This window comes from Phodopus roborovskii, unplaced genomic scaffold (genome assembly GCF_943737965.1).
Source record: "Phodopus roborovskii unplaced genomic scaffold, PHOROB, whole genome shotgun sequence".
Taxonomy (NCBI): domain Eukaryota; kingdom Metazoa; phylum Chordata; class Mammalia; order Rodentia; family Cricetidae; genus Phodopus; species Phodopus roborovskii.
Genome location: NW_026125506.1, coordinates 4,857,569 through 4,881,306, shown reverse-complemented (window position 1 = coordinate 4,881,306; position 23,738 = coordinate 4,857,569). Strand labels below are relative to the sequence as shown.

At 51.8% G+C, this 23,738-nt stretch overlaps 1 protein-coding gene across 2 annotated transcripts in view; it reads right to left on the bottom strand.

The window, feature by feature from the left end:
- The window catches only part of Gcn1 (GCN1 activator of EIF2AK4), a 55,925-nt gene that overhangs the window by 26,012 nt on the left and 6,175 nt on the right, over positions 1-23,738 (bottom strand). The window contains exons 3-29 of one of the 2 annotated variants that reach the window (XM_051176473.1): positions 22,037-22,100; positions 21,253-21,384; positions 20,451-20,559; positions 18,307-18,405; positions 18,076-18,210; positions 17,419-17,487; positions 17,184-17,292; positions 16,420-16,494; positions 15,843-15,971; positions 15,063-15,113; positions 14,722-14,820; positions 14,327-14,500; positions 13,605-13,757; positions 11,919-12,011; positions 9,354-9,429; positions 9,079-9,238; positions 7,923-8,112; positions 7,699-7,823; positions 6,785-6,963; positions 6,133-6,226; positions 4,733-4,846; positions 4,443-4,641; positions 3,076-3,231; positions 2,615-2,799; positions 1,777-1,857; positions 1,444-1,587; positions 17-138 (exon numbers count right to left, since the gene is read on the bottom strand). In XM_051176473.1, coding sequence (XP_051032430.1) covers positions 17-138; positions 1,444-1,587; positions 1,777-1,857; positions 2,615-2,799; positions 3,076-3,231; positions 4,443-4,641; positions 4,733-4,846; positions 6,133-6,226; positions 6,785-6,963; positions 7,699-7,823; positions 7,923-8,112; positions 9,079-9,238; positions 9,354-9,429; positions 11,919-12,011; positions 13,605-13,757; positions 14,327-14,500; positions 14,722-14,820; positions 15,063-15,113; positions 15,843-15,971; positions 16,420-16,494; positions 17,184-17,292; positions 17,419-17,487; positions 18,076-18,210; positions 18,307-18,405; positions 20,451-20,559; positions 21,253-21,384; positions 22,037-22,100 — 3,316 coding nt within the window. Of the gene's footprint in view, positions 1-16; positions 139-1,443; positions 1,588-1,776; positions 1,858-2,614; positions 2,800-3,075; positions 3,232-4,442; positions 4,642-4,732; positions 4,847-6,132; positions 6,227-6,784; positions 6,964-7,698; positions 7,824-7,922; positions 8,113-9,078; positions 9,239-9,353; positions 9,430-11,918; positions 12,012-13,604; positions 13,758-14,326; positions 14,501-14,721; positions 14,821-15,062; positions 15,114-15,842; positions 15,972-16,419; positions 16,495-17,183; positions 17,293-17,418; positions 17,488-18,075; positions 18,211-18,306; positions 18,406-20,450; positions 20,560-21,252; positions 21,385-22,036; positions 22,101-23,738 lie in introns of those variants that run through there. The other variant, XM_051176472.1, reaches the window with a different exon arrangement.

The window sequence follows — 23,738 nt, the reverse complement described above, 5'->3', positions numbered from 1 at the left end:
CTGCCAGGACTCTCACCTCTCAGCCAGCTTCCGGATCTCGTCATCCTTGTCAAACTTAACAACCCAGAGTCTCCGCAGCAGATTCATGCCGTTCTCCTCATCAGGAGCCGGCAATACCAGCTGGAGCTCCATCAGCCCCTGGGAGGGGGAGGAGGGATCAGATTGTGAGACTTGACATCTCGGAGCGCAATGTGTCCCATCTCCCCGCTTCTGTGTGTGGCTAGTTAAAGGAAAATCATGTCACACACCCTCAGGTGAGGCCGTCAAAGACGGGACTGCAAGCACTCGGCACAAGGGTAAACGCTAGAGAGCACGGTAGCAAAGTAGGAAGGCCGCGGCGGACAGCAGGGCCTGCAGGTGCTGGCAATCAGCTCCCTGCTGACCAGCTCAGGTGCCCAGTGGTTTTTCGGGGTCTAGGGCACAGCTCAGGGATTCAGAGTACGCACCACGCCCCCCAACCCAGCTTCTATTCTTTTGTGAAATGATGATGTAGGATGGTAGAAGCTTTGTTTTGTTCTTAAGACAGGGCCTCTCTAATGTAGCCCTGGCTGTCCTGGAACTACCTGTGAAGACCAGGCTAGTCTCGAACTCAGAGATCTGCCTGCCTCTGACTACCGTAGCCAGCATTAAGAATTTTTTTAAAGTAAAAGTTACTAATGTAACTCTAAACATGGCTGACAAGGGCTTAAAACAAGAACTTATTAAATGAATTTAGAATATATATATACACCATACTGCCACCATTTCCCCCATGGCGGAACTAGCATTTGGGAACCATAACCTAAAAGCCATCCAGAGAAGCTGAACAGAGGCAGAGAGCTGACTAGTCAGGGTGGTTATTGTTAATGGTCACCTTGGTAGATCTAGAAGCCCTGGAAGACGGGGCTCTGGGCAGCCAGTGGGGGCCATCTTGATTATGTCAGCGGATGTGGGAAGAAATGCCCACTGCGGGAGGCCCCATTTCCCAGGCAGGGAACCCTAGACTCTGCGGGACTGGAGGAAGCAAGCCGAGCATAGGGAAGCATGTATCCACCCCTCTCTCTTTCTGACTGCAAATGTAGTGTGCTAGCTGCTTCAAGTCCCTGGTGCCTTCCCTCTTCCCTATCACAATGGATTGTCACCTGGAAATGTGAACTTAAATAAACCCTCGATCCCTGAAGTTGCTTCTGTTAGAGTATTTTACTAAAAACAAAACAAAACAAAACAAAAACATAGGCTATATTTATTGCATCAGGAGCCACAATCCAGACTGACAATTAAGTCTTCCACGGTGAAGAAAAAAGTGAACAGTGCTGTACAAGCTTAGAAGGACACTACCCTACCCCTGACCTCCTCGCCCTGTCTGAGGTAAAGGACATTCTGTCAAACAGTCATGAAGCGGGTCCAACACTTGCCCAGAGTAACAAAGCACGCACGCACGCACGCACGCACGCACGCACGCACCTGGAGTGCAGTCTCCCGCACGCTGGTACATGGGGACTGCAAGGCTGACAACAGCACGTCTACCTCCTCCTGCTCCGCAAAGGCGCAGCCATCCGCACCACTGCTGCTAGCACACAGGGAGGTCAGTGCATCCGCGGCTAGAACCTGGGGACGACATTGATGCACAGCTCAGCCCAGCAGCTCACTCATACCAAGGGAGCGGCAGGTGGGCTTGGAAAAGCCAGCCAGGGGCAGCAGCCCTTCTACTCAAGAAGACCAAGAGAGGGCTAGGTCTTGACTGCTCATCCTTGAGGCCAGAGTCCCAAAAACCACGCCCACCGGAAAGCAGGTCACCTGTAGGCGAGGAGAGCCTATCCCGATCACCCATGTCAGCAGGCGCAGCATGGCCACTCGAGGGAGCAACTCTGGGCCACTCTGGAGAGGACGGGAGAAAAGTTAAGACAAGGGGGTGAGAAAGGTCCGTGAAGGCAGCCCGTCAGCTGGGGGGAACTCTGGGTCACAGCACTGACTCGGTCACTCTAGAAACAGCATCAGGTTTATTTACAGCGAAGCCTGCGAGTGCTAACCCAGACCATCACAGATTCTGAAGCTTGCTTGCTACTCCCAGAGTGAAATACTGTGAGCCTAAGAGGAGATGCTCAATTTTACAAGAAAGAAAGAAATGCCAAACAGGAACCCATCACGCGAGTGCTCAGAGACAGAGGTAGGAGGTCCTCTGCGAATTCCAGGCCAGTCTGGGCCACAGAGTGAGACTCCCACAAAGCCCGTTAGTGTTGAAGGGAAGAAACCGCTCAGCGAGAAGCTAGCTCAGTACACAACATGCAACCTAGCAACTCAAACCCAGCATGTGCTACAGACATGACAGAGACATGCAGACACTTACAGTGCCACTAAGATTAGGAAAAGACACAGCGACAAAACAGCCTTGACTAGGTAGCAAGTTAAATAAAACATAGCACATGCATGGCACAGGACCTCAAGCAATGGTAAAATCAAAACACACCAACATAGATGGAGACCTAGGAAGGCAGCGCGTGGCCCCTTTTTATAGTAAAGAGCCCACTGTTAGGGGAAGTGCCGCTAAGGATAAAACACCCAAACTCAAGGGACGCATGTGAGCCCTCGCCTCCCAGGCCCCTGAAACCATGGGATGAGAGCGCTCCCGGCCAACCTCATCCACTCGATCGGGCAGGGTGTCAGGGGATGCCCTCAGCTGCGCATGGACAGTGAGGATCTGAAGGATCTGGGCCATCTGCTCCTCCTCCTCCTCCTTACTGTGGTAGGGCATCTCAGTGAGCACCATCTTTAACATCGGGAAGACCAAGGAGAAGGCGGGTGCGGACAGGGCTGAGGCACCTGTGAGAGCGATGAAGCAGACAGAAGCTGGGAGCCTGACACCAAGCGCAGTCAGTGCCAGGCACAGCAGACGGGAACTGGTGCTAGACCAGGGCCACCTCTCCCCACAGGCTGCCCCGAGTGTGAGACTGAACAGGCACAAACAAGGAAAGCCAAGGCCAGGAGAGAGGACTCCCCCACCCCAACGGCACAGGAAGCTCAGGACGCTCTGGCTCCTGCCTCACTCCCCACCCCAGCTCACACTGCCCTGTGACCTGCCGCCTCCTTGTCCCATACCTGGCTCACCCTTGCCCACCCTGCTGGTGATGGTGTGGGTGTGCAGCAGAGACACAGCCCTCTTCACAGCCACCGGAAGCTCTTCCTGGCACCAGGACTTATCCAGAGAACACTCCGGCTTCAGCAGGCGCAGGGTCACATGACTCACCAAGGTGCCTGAGAGAAGAGGAGGAAAGCAGCAAGTGGCCCACAAAGACCCTGCGTCTGGCCTGGACACAAAGGCGGCACAGGGGCAGCGGCGCCTGTCTCCACCCCTGCCGTGGCCCGTGTCTTAGTGACTAAGTCTCTAAGAAGAGAGGGAGGCAATAACTGTCCCTTTTTTTTGGGGGGGGGGGGATTATTCTGGGACATGTTGTCACTATGTAGCTCAGGCTAGCCTGAAACTCAGGGTCCTCCTGCCTCCGCCTCCCAAGCTTTGGTATTTCAAGCACAAAGTACCAAGTCTGCAGAGCAGGTACTTTTGGTACTAAATGGGCAGTGCTGAGGGGCACAAGCCACCCAAGACTCACTGAGCCCACAGTAAAGCTCTAGCTACAGAGTTCCTCCATCAGGAGTTACTAATGCTAATACATACAACAACTGACAATTCTTCTCAAAACTGCTTGTAGAATCCAGCCCCAGTCACTAGAACATTCTGTTTAGTCTAGTAAGAAAGTCTGCTTAAAGTTACCAATGACACAGGGTGGTGGTGGCATACACATTTGATCCCAGCACTCACTCAGGAGGCAGAGGCAGGTGGATCTCTGAGTTTGAGGCCAGCCTGGTCTACAGAGCGAGTTCTAGGACAGCTCCCAAAGCCAAAGAAAGGTTGTCTCAAAAAAACCAACAAACAAACGAGCAAAAAAAAAAAAAAGTTACCAATGAGTCACAAGAGTAAGTAAGGCCACTGTAACCCTCCCTGCTGCTGGGCTCCTGTCTCTTCAGAGCTACCGGAAGTCTCTGACATTGCCACAGACACCTGCTGCTCATGAGCCCTGAGCACAATGACCAGCCACCAGCACGGCAGCCCCCTCACTGCCTCTGAACATGACTTCATGGAGAAGGCCAGCTACAGAAGGCTGGGGTGTGGCTCGGTTACCAGAGCACCTGCCTAGCACACGAGGCACTAAAACAAAGCTGCTACAAAAAGACGAGGTGCTGGCTGGCATGTGAAGCCTGCTCCTCAGAAGACAGACAAGATGCATAATGGAGGGAAAAGGCAAGACTTCCCTGCTCTTGAGCACATCCAGTGTGACGGTCCACAGGCTGCTCCCACGTGGAAACAAACTGGGCAGCTGAGGCCACTCATCTCCTTAGCACACCACGGCCACCTCCAGCCCAATTCCCAAACATCCCTGAGATCCCACAGCCAGCAAATAAGGACTAACCCAAGGCCTTGAGTCTAGGGGGCATGACACAGGCAGCCAGGGAAAGGAAGGGGCCTTTGACCCTGGGGGCAGCCAGGGGAGACTTCAGCAAGGGCAGGAAGGCGTCGACCAAAACAGGGATGTACTGGGTCAGGCCGCACGGGTTCCTGGTGATGATGGCATCCAGCAGTCCGAGTGCCACCTCTAGCTCCCCATCCAGCTGCAAGCAGAGCCACCAGAACAGGGTCAGCAGAGCCCACTCTGAGGCAGCAGGGAGCAGGGCATCACAGAGCATCATTCCGGCTATGTACCTCCTGCAGCCGCCTCCGGATTTGTGCCTCCTTGTCCATCTGGGCCTGCAGCATCTCTTTCTGCTTGCTGGTCAACTGCACCTCCTCTTTTATGCCTCTCTTCTTCTTTATCTCCTGAAGGGTCAGAGTCAGAAACCAACTCTATGTCCACGGAACAGATCCACCTCCCCACCAGAGGAACGCTAGCTGGCTTCTAAAAAGGATTCCAGGCCAGACTCAAGTCTAGGACTAGGGCCTCAAGCCTAGCACATGCAGTGGAATCTTGCTTGCACAAATCAAGTCTGCCTGAGGATCAGAGAATAAAGTTTGCCACTAGCTAAGCAGGTCTAGACGTCTGTGCAGACAGACAAGAAGTAAGATGGCTGGGTGGAGAGGGTGTAAGTGGGAAGAAGCAGGGCCGTGTGCCCTTTTCTGCTGGGAAGCTAATGAGGTAGACTGGCTGTGGCTCGCTCCTTGTCTCTGATCTCTCAGCACTTTCCTCTGTATCTGACTCTGGGTTTTTATTATTTAGACCTATTAAGAACCCAGTTACAAGCACACGCCCTCCTTCACCTCTATAGAGGCCACAGCCACTGGACGCCTACAGAACGGAGACAGCAGCAAAGAATCGACTTTAAAATGGGATTCCCAGCTTTAAAGGACGAGGGGAGAGAACAGGTCCTTCAGTGGCCTCCAAGGGTCCTCTGGTGCCTCATGACTTCAGAATGAAAACTTCAGCCTGCCCTCAGACCCAAGGCTCTTATAGGACAGAGGCTGCTTGGGTGGCAGAGAGATCGCTCAGTCTTTCAAAGTATTTATTGAGCACCTCCATCGCGCCAGGAGCGATGTTTGAGATGCTGGAGACACTGGGGAGAAGATGGAATCCCTCCCCTCACAGAGCTCACAACCCGGCAGATAATCTTAGACAAAACACAGGAAAACAGACACACACAATGGCTGTGGAGCATGAAAAATGTTATAAAAGCAATAAGTCAGGAAGAGAGTGAGGCACACAGCACGGACGGATGGGCAGGAAGTCCTTTTCTGGGAAGGGCAAGTGACAAGACAAGAAAGCCCAGCCTGGGCTGAGTCAGCGTCCAGCTGGCGGTGCGGTGCGGTGCGGAGGGTCCGGGACTCAGTGATACAGAGCACGGGGCAAAGTCAAAGTGAAAAAAGAAAAGGGAAGGCCAGCCTAGGGGAGAGACGGGAGAGCTCTCGTCAGATCCAGTTCTTTAGAGCTTAGTCTGTCAGTCATCTCAGGGAGCCCTGGGGCTCCATAGCGTCAGGCATCGTGCAGTGAGACCCGGGTCTCCCTCAAGCAGAGCTGGAGAAGACCAGGGACTAATCAGGAGGGGACAGGAGACAGCTGATGGCCTCAGGCGCCAGCCCTGTGGGCTCCCAGAGATGACCCATGCACTCACCTCCTTCAGCTCCAGCTCAATGATCTGCTCCTTAAAGGAATAGGCTTTGTTCTCTCGCTTCATGTTGGCCTTTTTTATGCGGTCCTGCTGGGCACTGAAATACAGGGGAGCTAGTTATCCAGCTTCAAAAGAGCCACCAGGCTCTTCAGCCTCCTGACAGCCAGCAGACCTCTGTGTGACTGTGTGTGTTCATGCATGCATGTATGTACTCACATGTGTGCATGGAAGCCAGAGGTTAATTTCTAGTGTCTCCCTTCACCACTGTCCCCAGCACCTTTTGAGATAAGGGATCTCACTGAACCTATACATAGGTGACATTTTAACTAGGCTGGCTGGCCTGCAAGCATTTTACTCAGGTCCATCTCCTCCGCCTTTTTTCTTTCTTGAGACACAGTTGCAACGTAGGCTGACCTCCAACTTACAATCCCTGTGTCTCAGCCTCCAAAGCGTGGGGCTACAGGCTCGCACCAACACACCCAGCTCTGGGTACTATGTGTCCGGATAGTGCAAGCAAGCTCCAGACTCTAGGGCCAAGCATAAGGCCTGGAATACAAGCAGGTCTGTCTGCCTGTGTTTATTCCTCACGAGGATCCTATAAAGACGACTCCATCCGGTAAGCATGAAAAGGTAGCGGTGAGCTGCAGAGCCTCACCTCTGGATAATGGATTTATCAAACAGCTCTCCGGCAGGGGTCTGCATGATGGCAAATTCCTCCCGGGTCACGAGGCACAGTGCAGGGTTCTGCACAGAGGCGGTGATAGTGCTGATGAGCTGAGGGAGGACTCGTTCAGGGAACAGGATGGAAAGGGAGCCCATGGCGTTCATGGAAGACTGCCAGACAAAAAAACACAGTCTCAGTCTGTACCCTAACTAGCACCAGAACTGGGTTCTGTCGCACACAAATGACCCTTGCAATCAGCTCCCGTTTCTGCCTTGTGAGCCGAGTAATGCCCACCAGGTGGGCCCATGTAGTCTGAGCATGCCTTACTAGACAAGCCTTCCCCATCTGATCTGGAGAGCACAATCCACTCTCAACTCCATGGTCCATTTCCCATTTCCAAAGGCAGGCATGTAACCCCTAACCAGAATGACAGTCTTGGGGACAGGTCCAACTGGGACAATGAGACCCCATGCAAGCTGACAATTCTGGAAAATTCGCGCTTTCCCATTGGAGCTGGTAGGAGGACAGGGTGTGAGAGCCTGAAACTCTCAGCAGAACCGTGAAAATGCAGCTAACACATTGCAGAGCAGAGAGAGGTGACTCGGAGGTCAGACAGGTCCCATGATGGAGGAGGTACAGAAACCACCTCTTCAGTCCTAAGGGCACCAGCTGAGCCTTGGTAGCACCGTCCCAAGCTACGCACATCCTAACACCCTCCACAAGTAAGGCCCTAGAATCCCTTTCGTTTGTGCTCCAACCAGTGTGCATCTCTGTCACTTACAATCAAGGGCCAAGCCTACACGTCACCATTCTTTCTCTCGTTTCTGTGAGCCCTCACTTCCTGTGCCCGGGAAGGGAAGTGCCCGGCCCTGATGTAAGTACAAACGCAGCTCATGGACCATTACCTGGTTCAGGGGACTCTGTGTAGTAATTCTGGGGATGATCTGATCCAGGTGCCTGGTGACGAAGGCTTCAGGGTCAATCTGCATCCTGGTGAGAATTGCGGGCCACAGTGCAGACTGCCCCGCCACTGAAGGAAACGAGGGGCTGCTTGAAGCCCTCTGCCCGGACTGTGGGCACCCTACCCTGAGGAGCCACCCGCCTCTCCATTCCCACCACAGCCACAGACCTAAGGATGGGTGGTGACAGATGATCAGCATCTCCTGGGCCAGCGCTTCGGTGCTGGTGATGTCACCCTTGAGCCCTGGCACCCCAGAGATGACACACAGAGCTTCCTGCAGGACCCGTGGAGGCACATAGGTCTTGCCCATCTCTGTCACCTCCCCAGCATCTGTCACAAGAGCCTCCAAGGGCAGCACCTTTAGAGAGAGAACAAGTGAGTCCCCACAGAGCCCTGTGCAAGGCAGTACACAAAAAGAGTGTGCATGGGCATGGAGCCTTTCCTGCTGTTACAGGGAGTCCCTGCTGGAGTGCAACAGACGCCTCGCTTCCTGCCCTGGAATCCAGACTGTGAGACGGGCCAGAAAGACACACAGGACATGCACCCAGAAAAAATCTAAGGGAAGAGAATGAATGTAAAACCGGTTCTGGAGACCAGGCACACACTGCTGAGGGAAAAACAGGGAAGCCTGGCACCTAGAAGGCTTCAACAGGCCAGGCGTCTGCTGTCTACTCCTGGTTCTTCCCGCTGTTGCCTGGATAGCTAGAATAAAAAAGAAGGCCACCAGAGGGGTCAAGGACACCATTGGAACACAGCTAAGCAAGGCCCACAGGGCTCACAGAAACTGAGGCAACAACCACACACTGTAGATACATAGTTGGTGGTCCTGGAGGACCCCACAGTATTTGCCTATGCTTGGGACCCTTTTCCTCCCAATAGTTCACCTCATCCAGCCATGATCTGAGGGTTTGTGTCTCTTTTTACTGTAATTTGTTATGCATGTGCGGCTGCTATCCCTACAGGCCTGCTCTTGCTTTTGTTTCCTTCCTCCTTCCTTCCTTCTCCCTCCTTCCTCCCTTCCTCCTCCCTCCTCCCTTCTTTAAACGGACACGGGAGAGAAGTGGGTCTAGGGAGAAGGGGTAATGAGAAGAGGGGCGGTAGGGAAAATTGCGATCAGGATGTAATTAAGCACTTTAAAACAATCAAAAAGAAAATATCCAAAAGCATCTTGGTTAAACTGCGATATGGAAACAGGAAAGAAAGCCTCTAAAAGGCAAAGATATCACCAAAGCATGGTGGGAAGGCAGAGTCCTGGAATCACCCAGCTAAAACTCCAGGACAGAAGCACAGTGACTGACTGGTTCCAGAGCCCAGATCCTCTCACCTTGTGAGAACTGAGGACAGTCTTCAGCTCTTCCAAAAGGCCATTGGCCAGCTTAATCCCCCCAAGAGAGGACAGCAGCTTCCGAACTGTCTGCTGTGCCTGCCTACGAACGTGCCAGGTACGGCTCAAGAGCACAGCCACCAGGACCCGGTAGTACTGCCTGCAAACACAAAGACAGACAGCCCTGGGAAGCAAACCTGTCACATGCCCACTCCTCAGATTCCCTCAACATTCGCTTGTTGGTCCAGAGGACAAGAGAAGTCAGGCTCACGTACTGAACTTTACTGTTGGTGAGTCTCTGTGGGTGGTCCAGGAAGAGCCTCTCCGTCAAATGGAGCACAGTACACAGGGCTGGAAGAGAAATGAAATGTGCAAATCTTTTTTGTTGTTTTTTTCCAGACAGAGTTTCTCTGTGCAGTCCAGGCTGTCCTGCAGTTCTCTCTGTAGATCAGGCTGGCCTGGAATTCAGAGACCCACTGCCTCTGTCCCCCAAGTGCTAGGATTAAAGGTGTGTGCCAGCACCGCCTAGCCAGTACAAGCCCTTTTGAAACAACTAAGTGGGACCAGTGGGCTGGCTCAGCGGGTGAAGGGGCCTGCCACTAAACCTGATGACTTGAATTCAATCCCTGGAACCGACATGGCAGAAGGAGAGAACACACCACTGAAAACACAGACACACACCCAAATACACTCTGTAACCCATAAAAGAACTGGCGTGAACTAGACATGTAAAATGATTAACACTAGACATGAAGCTACAGTTCGTTCTATGAGAAAAAGAGGCGGCAGCTGGGAGATGGCTCAGTGATTAAGAACACTTGTTGCAAGAGGAACCTAAGAGATTCATACAAGGTCTATCACAGAAGGGCAAAGGAACAAGATCTCCTGAGCACACTGGAAATGGGGAAGGGCAGTGAGTGGAGAGGGAGCTAGGAGAGGACACGTGGGACCAGGAAGACTGAGTTGAGGGACGAACACACCAGAGTGAAAAAAGAGAGACCATAACAGAGGGAGCCATGATAGGTTTGAAGAGAAAACTGACTCTAGAGAAATGTCCCAAGACCTACAAGGACGACCCCAACTAACAATCTGAGCAACAGTGGAGAGGCTGCCTTAAATGCCCTTCCCTGATAACAAGATTGATATCTAACTTATACGCCATCATAGAGCCTCATCTAGTAGCTGAGAGAAACAGAAGCAGACACCCACAGCTAAACACTGAGCTGAACTCCTGGAATCCAGGTGCAGAGAGGGAGGAGTGATAAGAAAAGGTGTCAAGACCAGGCTGCAGAAACCCACAGAGACAGCTGACCTGAGCAAGGGGGAGTTCATGGACCCCAGACTGATAGCTGGGACACCAGCATTGCACGGACTCAGACCCCCTGAACATGGGTCTCAGTCTAAGGGACCTTTGACAGTGGAACCAGGATGGATCCCTGGGGCACAAAAGGACTTTGGGAGCACATTCCCCATGGAGGGACACTCCCTTAGCCTAGAGACAGGAGGGAGGGCCTAGCCTCCACCCCAATTGACTTGACAGATTTTGATGATCCCTCCTGGAAGGCATCACCCTCCCTGTGGAGTGGGGGGGGGGAGAATGGGATGAAGGGGGGTGGGGGGCATGGGAGGGAGAGGGAACTGGGATCCATATGTAAAATAAGAAAAAATAATAAATAAAAACAAACAAAAAAACACTTGTTGCTCTTGCAAAAGAACTGGGTTGGATTCCCAGCTCACGGTTATGGTGGCTCATAACTATCATTAACTCCAGTTCCAGGGGACCCAACTTCCTCTTCTGACCTCCACGAGTACCAGTACAGACATACAAAGCAAAACTCAAACACATAAACAAAATAAACTTCAAAAAAGAAAAACCGATTCACTGTAAGCTGGGCCAGAGGCTCACAGTCCACTGGCAAGGAACCGGTTTCCAGTCTGGGAGACATGGTGTCCATAGCAGCATGCTATTTGTGTAAAGGAGGTAGAGAACACACAAAAAGGGGTGGGCATGGGTAACATCAGGGATACAGAAGCAGCAGATAAAGCTGGGGCATGGGTAACATCAGGGATACAGAAGCAGCAGATAAAGCTGGGGCATGGGTAACATCAGGGATACAGAAGCAGCAGATAAAGCTGGCTGTCAATGGCCAGCAGAACCGAGTGGCTAGAGGTAGAAGCAGGAGCTTATTTTCTGTTTTTGGTTTTTCATGACAGGGTTTCTCTGTGTAGCCTGGCTGTCCTGGAACTCACTTTGTAGATCAGGCTGGCCTTGAACTCACAGAGATCCACCTGCCTCTGCCTCCCAAAGTGCTGGGAATAAAGGCGTGCGCCACCTTTACTCCCAGCTTTCAGTGAAGATTCCCTCCCACCTTGTCTCTGAACTATATGAATATTGTTCCTAATCAAAAGCTATCTTAAAAAAAAAAAATTAAACCAGAAAATGACTAATAGTTGTAGCTCATTAATAGGATGTTGTGATCCGTGCGTCAAGACTTTTCAAATCACTAATTAGCAGCAGAAGACTCCTGTGAGGCAACCTAGAATTTTACACACACATTTGGAGATCACTGCTCCCTCTCTGCCAGGCTAGAAACCAGTAGTTTCTGTGTCGTCTGGTGGGGAGCAGAGCTGCCACAATTCTACCAGCTCTTAGCGGAAGGAAACCCAGACAGCAGCAATTACCCACTGAGCTGCAATTACAGCTAACACCCCAGCTCCACCACTGTCTGTGCAGCCCTCCCACGGGAATGAATTCATTCCGAAAGCAGCCTCACTGCCAGCCGAGCAGGTGCTCAGGGACAGGCCCCCCCGAAAGACCTGTCAGGGGCCTAGGAACTCACCGTCCTCTGAAGCCAGGAGCAGAAACTTTTCAGAAGTGAAGATCTGCTTCTTTTCATCTACGACCAGCTGCCAAAAGTTGTTCAGTTTGGCCTCTGAAAAAAATCAAAGGTCACCTATGACCCTGTACACCATGTCCCCCACAGCATGGCCCTTCCAAGCTGAAGCCACTGGGCAGGCTCTGTGAAAGACACTCTGTTCTCCTATTCTGGCGTCACTTAGGGTCTGGACAGCTAAGGGTTCTCTGCGGCCTGCAGCTCCTCCTGTGGGCCTGGCTGGACCCCCCGAGCCTCACACGGTACAGCTCTCTCCGCCCTTCCCTAACTATGGCCAATCCTTCCAGACTCTCAGAGATCCATTCAAATGCTTCCTCCTTCATGAAGCCTTTCCCAACATCCACTCCTCATACAACCCTTCTCCAGATGACTCACATCTGCCCCCACCCCAGAGCACGCACCCTGAGGTGTGCTGAAGTGAGGCCATGCTCATGTTTATCTACCCAAAGTAGCCAAGGCCTTGGCACACACAGTGGACACAGCAGCACCAAGAGTGGACCCTAGTTCTCAGCACAGAAGCAAGGCAGGGTAAGAGCACAGGCAGAGAGGGAGGCTGCGGGACGCCGGGCACCACGCCAAAACATGGGCCCAGCCTACGGCACCATTGGCAGGTGGTAAACCCTCCAGGACACGGGTCCTGGGGGAAGAAAGACAGTCGTCACCAGAGCATGTCCTGGAAAGAGACGCTGAGACCTGTGCCTTCCCTTTGCCTCCCAGCCACCAGCAGGTGAGCAGCTCTGCTCATCCACAAACTGCCTGACTGACACAGACCTACTCACAGTGGGCAGCGGCCTCACCATGTGACTGGGACCTCTGAGGCCATGGCCACAATGTCTTTCTTTCATCCTCAGCTGAATTTCTCAAGTTGTCTGTCACAGTGACAAAGCTGACTAACACTGAGGACTCAAGAAAGCAGAGTCCCGGGAGAGGAGAATGGAAGGCTCCAACCTGAGTCGTCTCCATGCAGTTGATAGACGACATGGTGTGCACAGAGTGCCACGCAGCATGGCTTTCTCTGCTCGACTGGAAACATGACATGACCAGCCGCTTGCAGCTCCTGCCTTAACTTCCCCACAATGACAGAGCATGATCTGGGATTGTAGCTGAAACAAACCTATCTCTCCAAGATGTTTTCCATCAGGGTTTTTTATCACAGCAAAGGAGGGAACTAGAACATCCTATGAATAAGTAGGTAATAAAGACTTGAAGTCTAGGGAGATAACTCAGGAGATAACCCAGCACCTACATGGTAGCTCACAACTGTCTATCATTCCCATTACCGGGAATCTGACCTCTGCGGCACTGAGTAGAGTGGTGCCCATACATGCATGAAAAACACTCATACACATAAAATAAACAAACAAGTACAACAATTAAAAAACAACCAGACACAAAGTCCTAATGCTCAACCCAGCAGTTCAAGTATCACAGGCAAGCCCGGCCCGAGTACTAAAGTAAGAGTCAAGGACAGTGAGAGCCCCTAGCTGCACTCCGATTGTGACCCCGAGCTCATCCCTGCAGAGAGCTAAAGGCAGCCCTGGAGCTGACAGGCTAATGCTAATCATCGAGCACTTGACCAAGCTCGGAAAAGAGCACTGTCACCTGGCACCCTGGCCACATGCAGACCCTTACCCGCCTGCGAGTCAGCCACGGAAAGCTTGGAGAGCAGCAAGGCTGCGGCGACCCCTTCAGTGACCATGGGAACCTGAGTGTTCTGGGAGGCCGCCTTCTCTACTGTCTGCATAAGCAAGGGCAGAAAGTCCAAGGCCTGCAGGAGCGTGTCACCTGCAGAGACAGACACATCTTAGAGACACCCTGGCCCGCAGGGGTGATGAGACTACTCGAGAAGACATTATTCACCCGGGTGTGGATTGGCTAAAACCCTTCAGTTAATGTCCTGAGTGTCTCAAAGAACTGGAGTAAGAACCTGGGACTTAAACTCTGTAACCACAAAGAATCCTACTAATCTGATCATCAACTGCTCCTCCACTAGATGAGGAAACAGAGATGCCCGGTGAACTGTCCAGGGCTGTCACTAGCTGGTCAACAAAGAACCACTGGAGAGAGAGACAGAGGCAGGCAGAGCTCTGTGAGTTCGAGGCCAGCCTGGTCTACAGAGTGAGTTCCAGGACAGCTGGGGCTACACAGAGAAACCCTGTCTCAGAAAACCAAAAACCAAAAACTACCCAACAAAACCTATCAAACAGGAGAAGAAGTCACTAGTATGAAGAGCGGGCGGGACATGGACTCCGGGGAAAACGAGGCAATCAGCGCGCTGGAAGGGAAAGCCCTGACCGTGAGCCAGGCCCTGGGCCCGGAGACCCCTGCAGCGCAGACCTGCACCTCTTACTTACCTCGGAAGGAGGCCAGCATGCACTGCAGGTAGGCGTGCCTCACCGCAGAGGTGGAGGTTTTAAGGCTGAAGGCCTTCTTGAACCAGTCAGTGAGCTTCTTGGGTACTTCTGTAGTGAACCGGTTACACCACAGGGCCAGGACAGAGACGGCATGTACCAAGGTACCTTCGTGCACTAGGGCAAGCGGCACAAGTCCAGTCAGTCTGCCGTCTGATGCAGTTGCAGAAGGCAAGCCCGAGTCCCCGGGGAGGAAGCAGTGACTCTTCAGACAACTCCCAGCCCTGCTAACTCAGGGAGGGGGAGGCGCACCGTCACAGAGCCCTTTAGAAGACTGACTGAAAAAGCGTGGTCAAGAATGGGTCTGAGCAGCATGCTCCCCGTGCAACCACAATTACCTTCCTGCTGGAGGAACGGAATGAACAGCTCAGCCACAGTCCCGTTGAGGACTTGACTGGAAGGGCCAGATACCACGTGATGACTGAGGCTTCCAATCCCTGAAAAGCAGATTCTCTGGTTGGGCCCTCCCCTGCACAAAGCCACGGCAGACAGCCTTCCTGCCATCGCCACCGCCACCAGGGTGTACCAGGCCACAGACCTCCAGTCTCTCCTGCCGCCCAGGGAGGCAGCAGGGCCCTGGGGGACAAGCTGGCACAGCCAACACTATTGGTCATCTTACCTGACAGTTCATTAACCCTCCCCCCCACTACCGCTGTCGAGACCAGGGGAGGGGGCCTACCTGAAAGGACACTCATCTTCTGGGCTACAACAGTTAGCTTTCCCTCTGAGCCTGTGAGGGAGGGAGAAACAGTGCTCGCTAACATGGCCCCACTTCATGACACACGCACAAGCCCAAAGCAGCCTTTGTGGTGTGAAGCTGGGTTTAAAACAGCTCTTGATAGCCTTTTGTTTCCCAACTAAAAGTACTACACTCTTAGCCAGACAGTGGCGATGTACGCTTTTAATCCCAGCACTCAGAAGACAGAGGCAGGCGGATCTCTGTGAGTTTGAGGCCAGCCTGGTCTACAGAGCGAGTTCCAGGACAGCCAGGGCCACACAGAGAAACCCTATCTCGAAAAACAGACAGACAAAAGTACTACATTCTCTCTCGGTTTTTCGGCAGGGTTTCTCTGTGGCTTTGGAGGCTGTCCTGGAACTGGAGCAGCCTGGTCTCGAACTCAGAGAGATGCACCTGCCTCTACCTCCCAAGAGCTGGGATTAGAGGCAAATGCTACCAGCGTCCTGCTGATACTACAGTCTTACATTCTTAAAAATATGTGACATCGTGTTCCCACTGCTCAAAGGCATCGGTTACATCTTCACGCCTCTCTCCTTTTCCCCGAGCAAATACGAGCACACTCTGAAAGCCACTGGCATTGCCCTAGGTGCGCTTCTGCCTTCTGCCTCACCAACAGCTTCTCCCAGAGCAGCCTCACAGTCAAATTCCCACCACACCCCAGGTCCACGGCTGGGGCGCATCTGCTGTGTGTCATCTGCTGTGCAGAGAAGGCCTGCTCACCTCCCAGGATTGCGAACAGGTGCTTGGTCAGGGCCTCCGTGGCGGAGGAGTCGCTGCACTGGCGGGCCAGGTTGCGCAGTGCCAGAACAGCTTCGTCCATGAGGCGGGGGCTGTTGGATTTCAGCTGATCTGGACACACAGAGCCACAGCTCAGGGGCCGCAGCAGCTGAACACACAGACTTAGTCCCAGCTCTTTACTCCCAGCCCTCTGACCTCGCCGCCAACCACCTCAGAGAAGAGACCCTCCCCGGCTGGCGGCTAAGGCCTTACTTCTTCTTCTTCTCTCATTGTTAACATTCACTTCTTTACGTCTGGGGCAGGGGCACCATGGCACACACGTCCAAGTCAGCCAACAATTTGTGGTTGTGGGTTCTCCCCTTTCGGCCTGTGGTCTCCAGGACTGCACTGGAGTTGGCACTCTTGGCAGAAACCACCTTTAACCCAAGGAGCCGTCTTGCTGAGGCTAAAGTTTATTTCTAACATAAGATGTGCTCCACATCCTTTTCAACAAACAACTACTGAACGCAACTAAAACTCAAGATGCATCAAGGGGCTGCAGAGGGGTCAGCATACTCACTAGCCAAGCCTTTCACGATGTCCAGAGCATACTGGCTGAGATCAAGCATCACGGATGCTAGCAGGCTGGAGATGGCTAAGGGACAGCAAGCAATGCTCATTAGTTTCAAGTGCCAGCGCCCATTTTGCCCGTTCTGCAGAAAGCACCATCTGGAGTCTGCTGTTTAGCTCCATGGTGACATGACTGCCTTTCACCTCTGCAAGGCCACAAGGTTATCACACCCTTGACCAACGCTCTGCTCTTCACACAAGTCAAGTCCAAACTGTTTAGAGAAGGGTTCATTAATCCCCAGGGTCTCCAGAAGCTTCTCCAGCCTCCATAACTACAATCAGTATTGAAGCGGATATTTTCCCATAGTCTTCTAAGAAGACAGCGCCCGATGGGGCTGAAGTAATGTCTGAGCAGTAAAAAGCATCAGCTGCTTTTCCAGGACCAACAATGGCCAGCTCACAATGCCTGGAACTCCAGTTTCCAGGGACTCTGATGCCCTTTCCTGGGTTCTGTGGGCACATACACTCAGTCACGCACTCTCACGCAAGCACACATGCACAAGCACACACAGACACAGACACACACACACACACACACACTCGCAAGTAAATTTAAAAAAGAAAGCCCCTGACTTTCACCATATTCTGAAAGAAGTTCCTATCTTGGCCACAGTCCTCAGCAGGTAACACTGGGAACACGTGGTGTCCCTGCTGCCAAGCCAACACTGCTCAGGCAGCGCATCCCTCCACCCCACCTGTTCAGCAGGGACCTACTTTCAATAACATTTTCTGGGCTCCTCAGCAAGGACTTTTGTATGGTGGGCAGGATCAGATCCTTAAACTCCGAGTGGGACATGAACCGGAGCAAGGGGGCACAGTGGTCCTACAAAGATAAAGAGTCAGGCACCTAGGCTCATGGGAAAGAGTGACGGTAAAGAACAGGGTGTGTCCAGAATTAGGCCAGGATTTAATACTGTCTGCAAGGGCGGTAGGTGTGCAATCCACTCACCAACAAATACTTCGGGGGCTTCGCTTTGCTCATCAGAATGTTCTTCACATAGAAGTCCAGCAGGGCACTCTACAGGACAGGAGGCCCCAAAACTTCAGGGTTAGACAGAGATCCCACTTGCCATGGCTTCCCACCCTCCCATGCTTGCCTCTCAAAGGCGAGGAGCGCCACTTCCACGGCTCCTGAGACAAAGGTCAAAGACGCTGGCAGGACTTGGACAGCCCTGACTGCTCTCAGCTGGCTGCATCTGAAAGCTCTGCCCACCCCATCTCCATGACCACTTCCTACTGACTCTCTGCCCAAATGCTGTCCCACGTCTTTACTGGCCAGCTTCTCCTTGTTCCCGGAGTCCCTTCGCTACAGAGACACAGTCCAAGTCAGATACCCATCTTGCATATGTATTTCCTTTGTCACACTTATCAGATACAATTAACTGAGTGATAATCTGTATCATGTCAGGCTGCTCTGATTCACAATGACCACAGTCTTCTGCTCACCACTGCCTGCCCCCACTCCTGGCACAGTGCTTGGCGCACGCACGGGAGCTGCCCTCAGGGGTGACTACACCAGGATCCACACAGGTTACCGCTCCAGGCCCCAAGGACAAAGGACGTTTCCACCCCTTCCCTACAGACCCCGATGCAGCAATCCACTTGCCTTGTGCCGACTGACCACGTCCATCTCTTTGTGATTTGTGCAGAACTGCACCAGCAGCCCCAGCATGCCAGCATAGTTTTGGTTGGGTTCTAAGCTAAGGATAGCTGAGAAGTACTGCTCCACCAGCCCAGGGCTCTGAAGAGGAAGCAGCAGGCCCGTGCGTCAGGGCAGGTGGCAGCAGAGGGTACAGAAAAGGCAGGCAGGGTCCCACCTCCCACCAGCTCCGTTCACCTCCTTCCACAGTTTGGTGAGTTTCTTCATTGCGCCCTCCACAGCATGCTTGTGGGAGCCGCCCAACACCTCCCGCAGCAGGAGACACTGAGCCTCCACCTGCCAGCACAGGAAAGGCTCCGATCAGGTCGTGACTCAGAAGCATCCAATGACCTCACAGCCTGCCACAGACACCCACCACTCCTTCTAAATCCCAGCTTCATCCCCACCCCACTCCAACACAACCTTTCTTCCCTACGACCCCTCGACCTAGATCTGCCCCCTTTCCCTGTTTAATGTGTGGCTTGTTTGCCCGTGTGTAGGTCTGTGCACCACACACATATGTAGTACTCTTGGAGGTTAGACATGCTATCAGATTCTCTAGGGTTGGGAATACAGACAGCTGTGCACCTTGTGGATGCTGGAAATGAAACCTGAGTTCCCCACGAGTAGCCGGTGTTCTCAGTTGCTCAGCCATCTCCATCTCTCCAGCCCCCTAAACCCTGTCTTTTACTTAACACTGTATCTTACACTAACATGCATTTACTTAATAAATACTTGCTAAACACCCATTATGAGCCAAAGGACACACAAGGACAACAAGGTGCATCCTTGCACCTTATAGTACAGGTAGAAAAAACAATATTGAACAAATAAGTAAAGATACAAATGGGGATCTAAGCTCAGAGCACAGCATGCAGGAAGCCAAAAGTTCACCCCAATAACAAAAAACTTTTAAAAGACACAGATAAACAGTAAGACATCTGCCATTCAGTAACAGAACAAGAGATCCTAATTAACATACTTATCTGCTTAGATGTGCCCTTCATTAAAGATAGGCAACAACTGTAAGAACTCAATGGAGATAAGCCAGAGACCTTGCCTGCTAGTAACCGTTTACCTTAGCAGAAAGCCATTTGGTATCAATGAAACCCATCCTCTGGGGAGGGCTCCAGGGTCAAGCCCACACTAACTACAGTACAGGGCTACCAGGAGTGTCAGCAGCACTCAATTCAACACTAACCCACTGGAGGCCACTCCACAGCTGTCCCTAGAGACGTGTTAGGTAAGAAACCAGGAATAAGGCCATCTGCATATCTGCCTGCCTGCCTGGATGCTTCACCATAAGATGATTTCAGCTTTCTAGTGTTACTTGTCATTTACATCTCCATACACTACACTCTACAGTGTCTACGGCCATGCAAACCTCCCTAGAACACCTCTCTGAGGTAGGCAGGGGACTCTGTCAAATCTCAGGGGCAAAACTAGATCCACAATACTGCACTCAACACTCCTTCAGAACCACCAACTACTGCCCTGACCCTTAACCTACACTAAGCCTGCCTAGACATCCAAGACAACCCCCAGCCCAGCCTGCCTAGACATCCAAGACAACCCCCAGCCCAGCCTGCCTAGACATCCAAGACAACCCCCAGCCCAGCCTGCCTAGACATCCAAGACAACCCCCAGCCCAGCCTGCCTAGACATCCAAGACAACCCCCAGCCCAGCCTGCCTAGACATCCAAGACAACCCCCAGCCCAGCCTGCCTAGACATCCAAGACAACCCCCAGCCCAGCCTGCCTAGACATCCAAGACAACCCCCAGCCCAGCCTGCCTAGACATCCAAGAGCAACCCCCAGCCCAGCCTGCCTAGACATCCAAGAGCAACCCCCAGCCCAGCCTGCCAGGCCATCTCTGGGAGCAGGCAGGTGGGAAAAAGAAACAGAAAGTGTCCAAGGAACAGGTATTAAAGAGAGGAGAGAATTAGATGACCAAGACAACAGCCAGAATTTTACTCTTAACCCTGAAATCCAAACACAGGTGAGAGCATGTTCAGCCAGAAAAATAATACAATCTACATGATTGGCCTATGTTACTGCGTCTTCTGCATCCCTGACTTTTAGTTGTCTCCCCCAGTCTGGCCTCTGATGAAGGCAGGGCCCACGTCTTCCTTATCATTGCACACAATGCCTAGCATCATGCCTGGGAACATTAGTGAGCAGACGAATGTGATTCCTGCTGCACTTATGCCTGCCTGCCCACCATCAAACACACACCTCTGGACAATTTCAACATGTAAGAGCACTTGGGATGGAAGAAATGCTTAAATATCATAAAATTGCAGAGTGTTGACCTTCATGGCTCCAAAGACAAGGGAACCTACCAGTTTGTTCCAGATGTCTCCTTGCCGCTTGGCTCTCAGGGGAAAGACAATGCGCACTAGAAGGCAGGTCCAGGTCAGAGCCAGCAAGGCGGCCGAGCCACTGCTCTTGCTGAGGAGAAGGGAGAGAGACAAATGCACATCCTGAGGCACAGCATAGTACATGAACCCTCCCTTGACTTAACGTACAGAAACTTGTTCCCCAACATCATCACTGACAACTCAGGACAAGAGTCCAGGCCTCACTAGCAAAAATAACTTGACATCTGCAACAATAAAAACAAGATGGCCATCCTTCCAAAGGACCTGGTAATTCTCCCAGCAACCACAAGGCAGCTCCCAACTGTCTGTTCCAGTGGACCTGATGCCCTCCTCCACTGGCATCTTTGGGTACCAGACATGCACATGGTGCACAGACATACATGCAGGCAAAACATTCATGCACATAACCTTTAGATAGATAGATAGATAGATAGATAGATAGATAGATAGATAGATAGATAGACAGACAGACAGACAGATGGTTGATAGATGGATGGATGGATGGATGGATGGATGGATGGATGGATGGATGGCTGATAGGTGGGTGGGTGAAGCTGGCTCTCCCCATCCAGTGCTAGTCCTCCTCCTCAAGAGAAGTAGTTTTCTCCACTAACCTGGCTCCTCTCTCCACACAGAGACAGACTCTAAGTGCCACTTAGAGTGCAAAGGGTAAGAACCAGGTGTGCTCACACCTGCTCATTTGCACGAGTCTAACTGAATAATACCCCACAACCCTCTAGAGCCCCACAGCCTGAGCTCTTACCTTGGAACCCCTGCTTTGGAGCCAACACCTGAAGACTGAAGAGAATTCAGGAGGTTCTTAGCTGTGGCCTCTGGCTGCGCCTCAGCCAGCTGCTGGATGGCTGCCTGCAAAGCTCTTCGAGAGGCTGCGTCTCTAGAATAGGAAGGGAGGGAAGGTGAACCGGTGATCTCAGCAGAGGCAGGGATGCTTAAGCCAAGCACGGGTCTTCCAGGGGAAAAATTGATGGTAACTATGCCAGTGGATCCTAGGTGATGGAAATAACTAGATAAATCCGCCCTGCCCCAGAGTTCTAAAAGTAGCTGGTAAGGAGCAGAGGATAAAAAGGGCAGAATCTACAGTCATGGTATGCGCCCCATGACTCCAAACTAGATTAAATGCCTTTATAAATACAACTCATGAGCGCATACATATGCTGAGGGTACAGAGTAGATGCTGCCCCGGATCTTCACACTGACAGCCACCCACGATGCATACAATGGCATCGTCTCCGCTCTGCAGATGAGGAAACCGAGGCAGAGAGAGGTTAAGAAGTCTGGCTCTAAAGGGACTCTACGTACTACCCTCTCACGGCATCTTCAGCACTGGGTCTCTGGTTTGGACTCTCCCATACCAATGCAGACTCAAGCAGACTCACCTGTATCAATGCAGACTCAAGCAGACTCACCTGTACCGATGTAGACTCAAGCAGACTCAAGCAGACTCACCTGTACCGATGCAGACTCAAGCAGACTCAAGCAGACTCAAGCAGACTCACCTGTACCGATGCAGACTCAAGCAGACTCACCTGTACCGATGCAGAGTCAAGCAGAATAGCTTGCAGAGCCCCTTCACTGCTCCTTCCGGCAGATCTGAAAGCAAAGTTTACAGAGACTCAACAGCACGCACAGTGGTGAGCATCTGCTTACACTGGGCCTCTGTCAGACAGGATCTTGACACCAGACACCCCGGGAAGCCCTAGAATCTGAGGTAAAAGTCAAAGGAGAAAAAAGGCAGTATGGAAACACTCGGTACAGGAAAACTTATAGCAGCACAAACACTTGATGAGCCAATGACACCGAAGACCCAGATATCTTCTCTATCGCTAGGGAGCAGAGACCAAAAGGGTTACAGCTATTCTGCTTCCTAACCACTGTGTATGATCACTCAGCAGGTATTTGCTCATGCACAAACTAATAAGTGGTCTAAAAATTAGCAAAAAGCCTGATCTAAGTAGCAAGTTCAAAGCCAGCCAGAGCTACATAGTAAGACTGTTTCAAAAACAGATACATGTTGGGCTGGAGAGATGGCTCAGAGGTTAAGAGAGCACTGTCTGATCTTCCAGGAAGTCCCAAATTCAATCCCTAAGCAACCACATGGTGGCTCACAACCATCTAAACTAGGATCTGATGCCCTCTTCTGGCGTGCAGGTGTACATGCAGAGCACTCATGTACATAAAATATAAATATAAAATAAAAATAGATGTGTGGTAGCACATGTCTGTAGTACCTCCCAGCAACTCAAGAGAGTGAGGTAGAATGATCACTTATTCCCGAAGTTTGAGGCCAGCCTGGGCAACAGAGACCCTGTCTCAAAAAACCAAAACAAAACACACATGAACTCACACAAAATAATAATTTTTAAAATATTAAAGCGCAAGATTAAAGTACCCTAAGATGGGCATGGTGGTACACACTAGTACTCAGAGACAAAAGCAGGTGGATTTCTGTGAGTTTGAGGCCAGCCTGGTCTACATAGTGAGTCCCAGGACAGCCAGGACTGCACAGAGAGACCCTGTCTCAATAAAAACATAAAAGATTAAAGCACCACGAGGAGCCAGAAGGGGAAAAGCACCTGTAACTAGGTGGTCTCTGAACTAAACTTGCCAAGACATTAGTCAACTATAGGAAATGCAGAGGGAAGCAGAAGCTGGATGGGTTTAACAAGAGAAAGATGGGAAGAAGCGGGTGGATTGTGGGCACCTGGCACTCAGTGGGCTCTGCTGCTAAACCCGCCTTACAAGGAAGAAAGTGAACAACAGAAACCCAAGGAGGCCAGCTGGAGGAGGCTGGGCTGAACAAGAATGCCAACACCTGCTGGAGGGTCTGCTGAACCAGAGCACAGGGTCAACAGACTGGGGAAATCTGGCCTATGTTCTAAGATGGATCAAGTCCAGGAAGAGCTTGGTGTTTCCCACTGATTCAGGGCCCAAACGATGGAGAGGAAAGAAATGTAGTACAGAGCCAAGTCCTCCTGTAGAGCTCTCAATGCTAAGTAAGGAAACCAGTAACCAGAGCCAGGAACAGAAACAGGATGGTAGACCAGTAACACTAAAGCCAGGAACAGGCTGGTAGACCAGTAATCATGACCTAAGCTGCACGTGTACCCTGCTATGCACTATGTGTTAAATGCTATGAATGTTTCCTTTACCCTCACACCAACCCTCTGAGAGACATCACTGGCTTCATGTTCAACCTGGGCTCAGAGCATTGAGAACACAGAATGACAG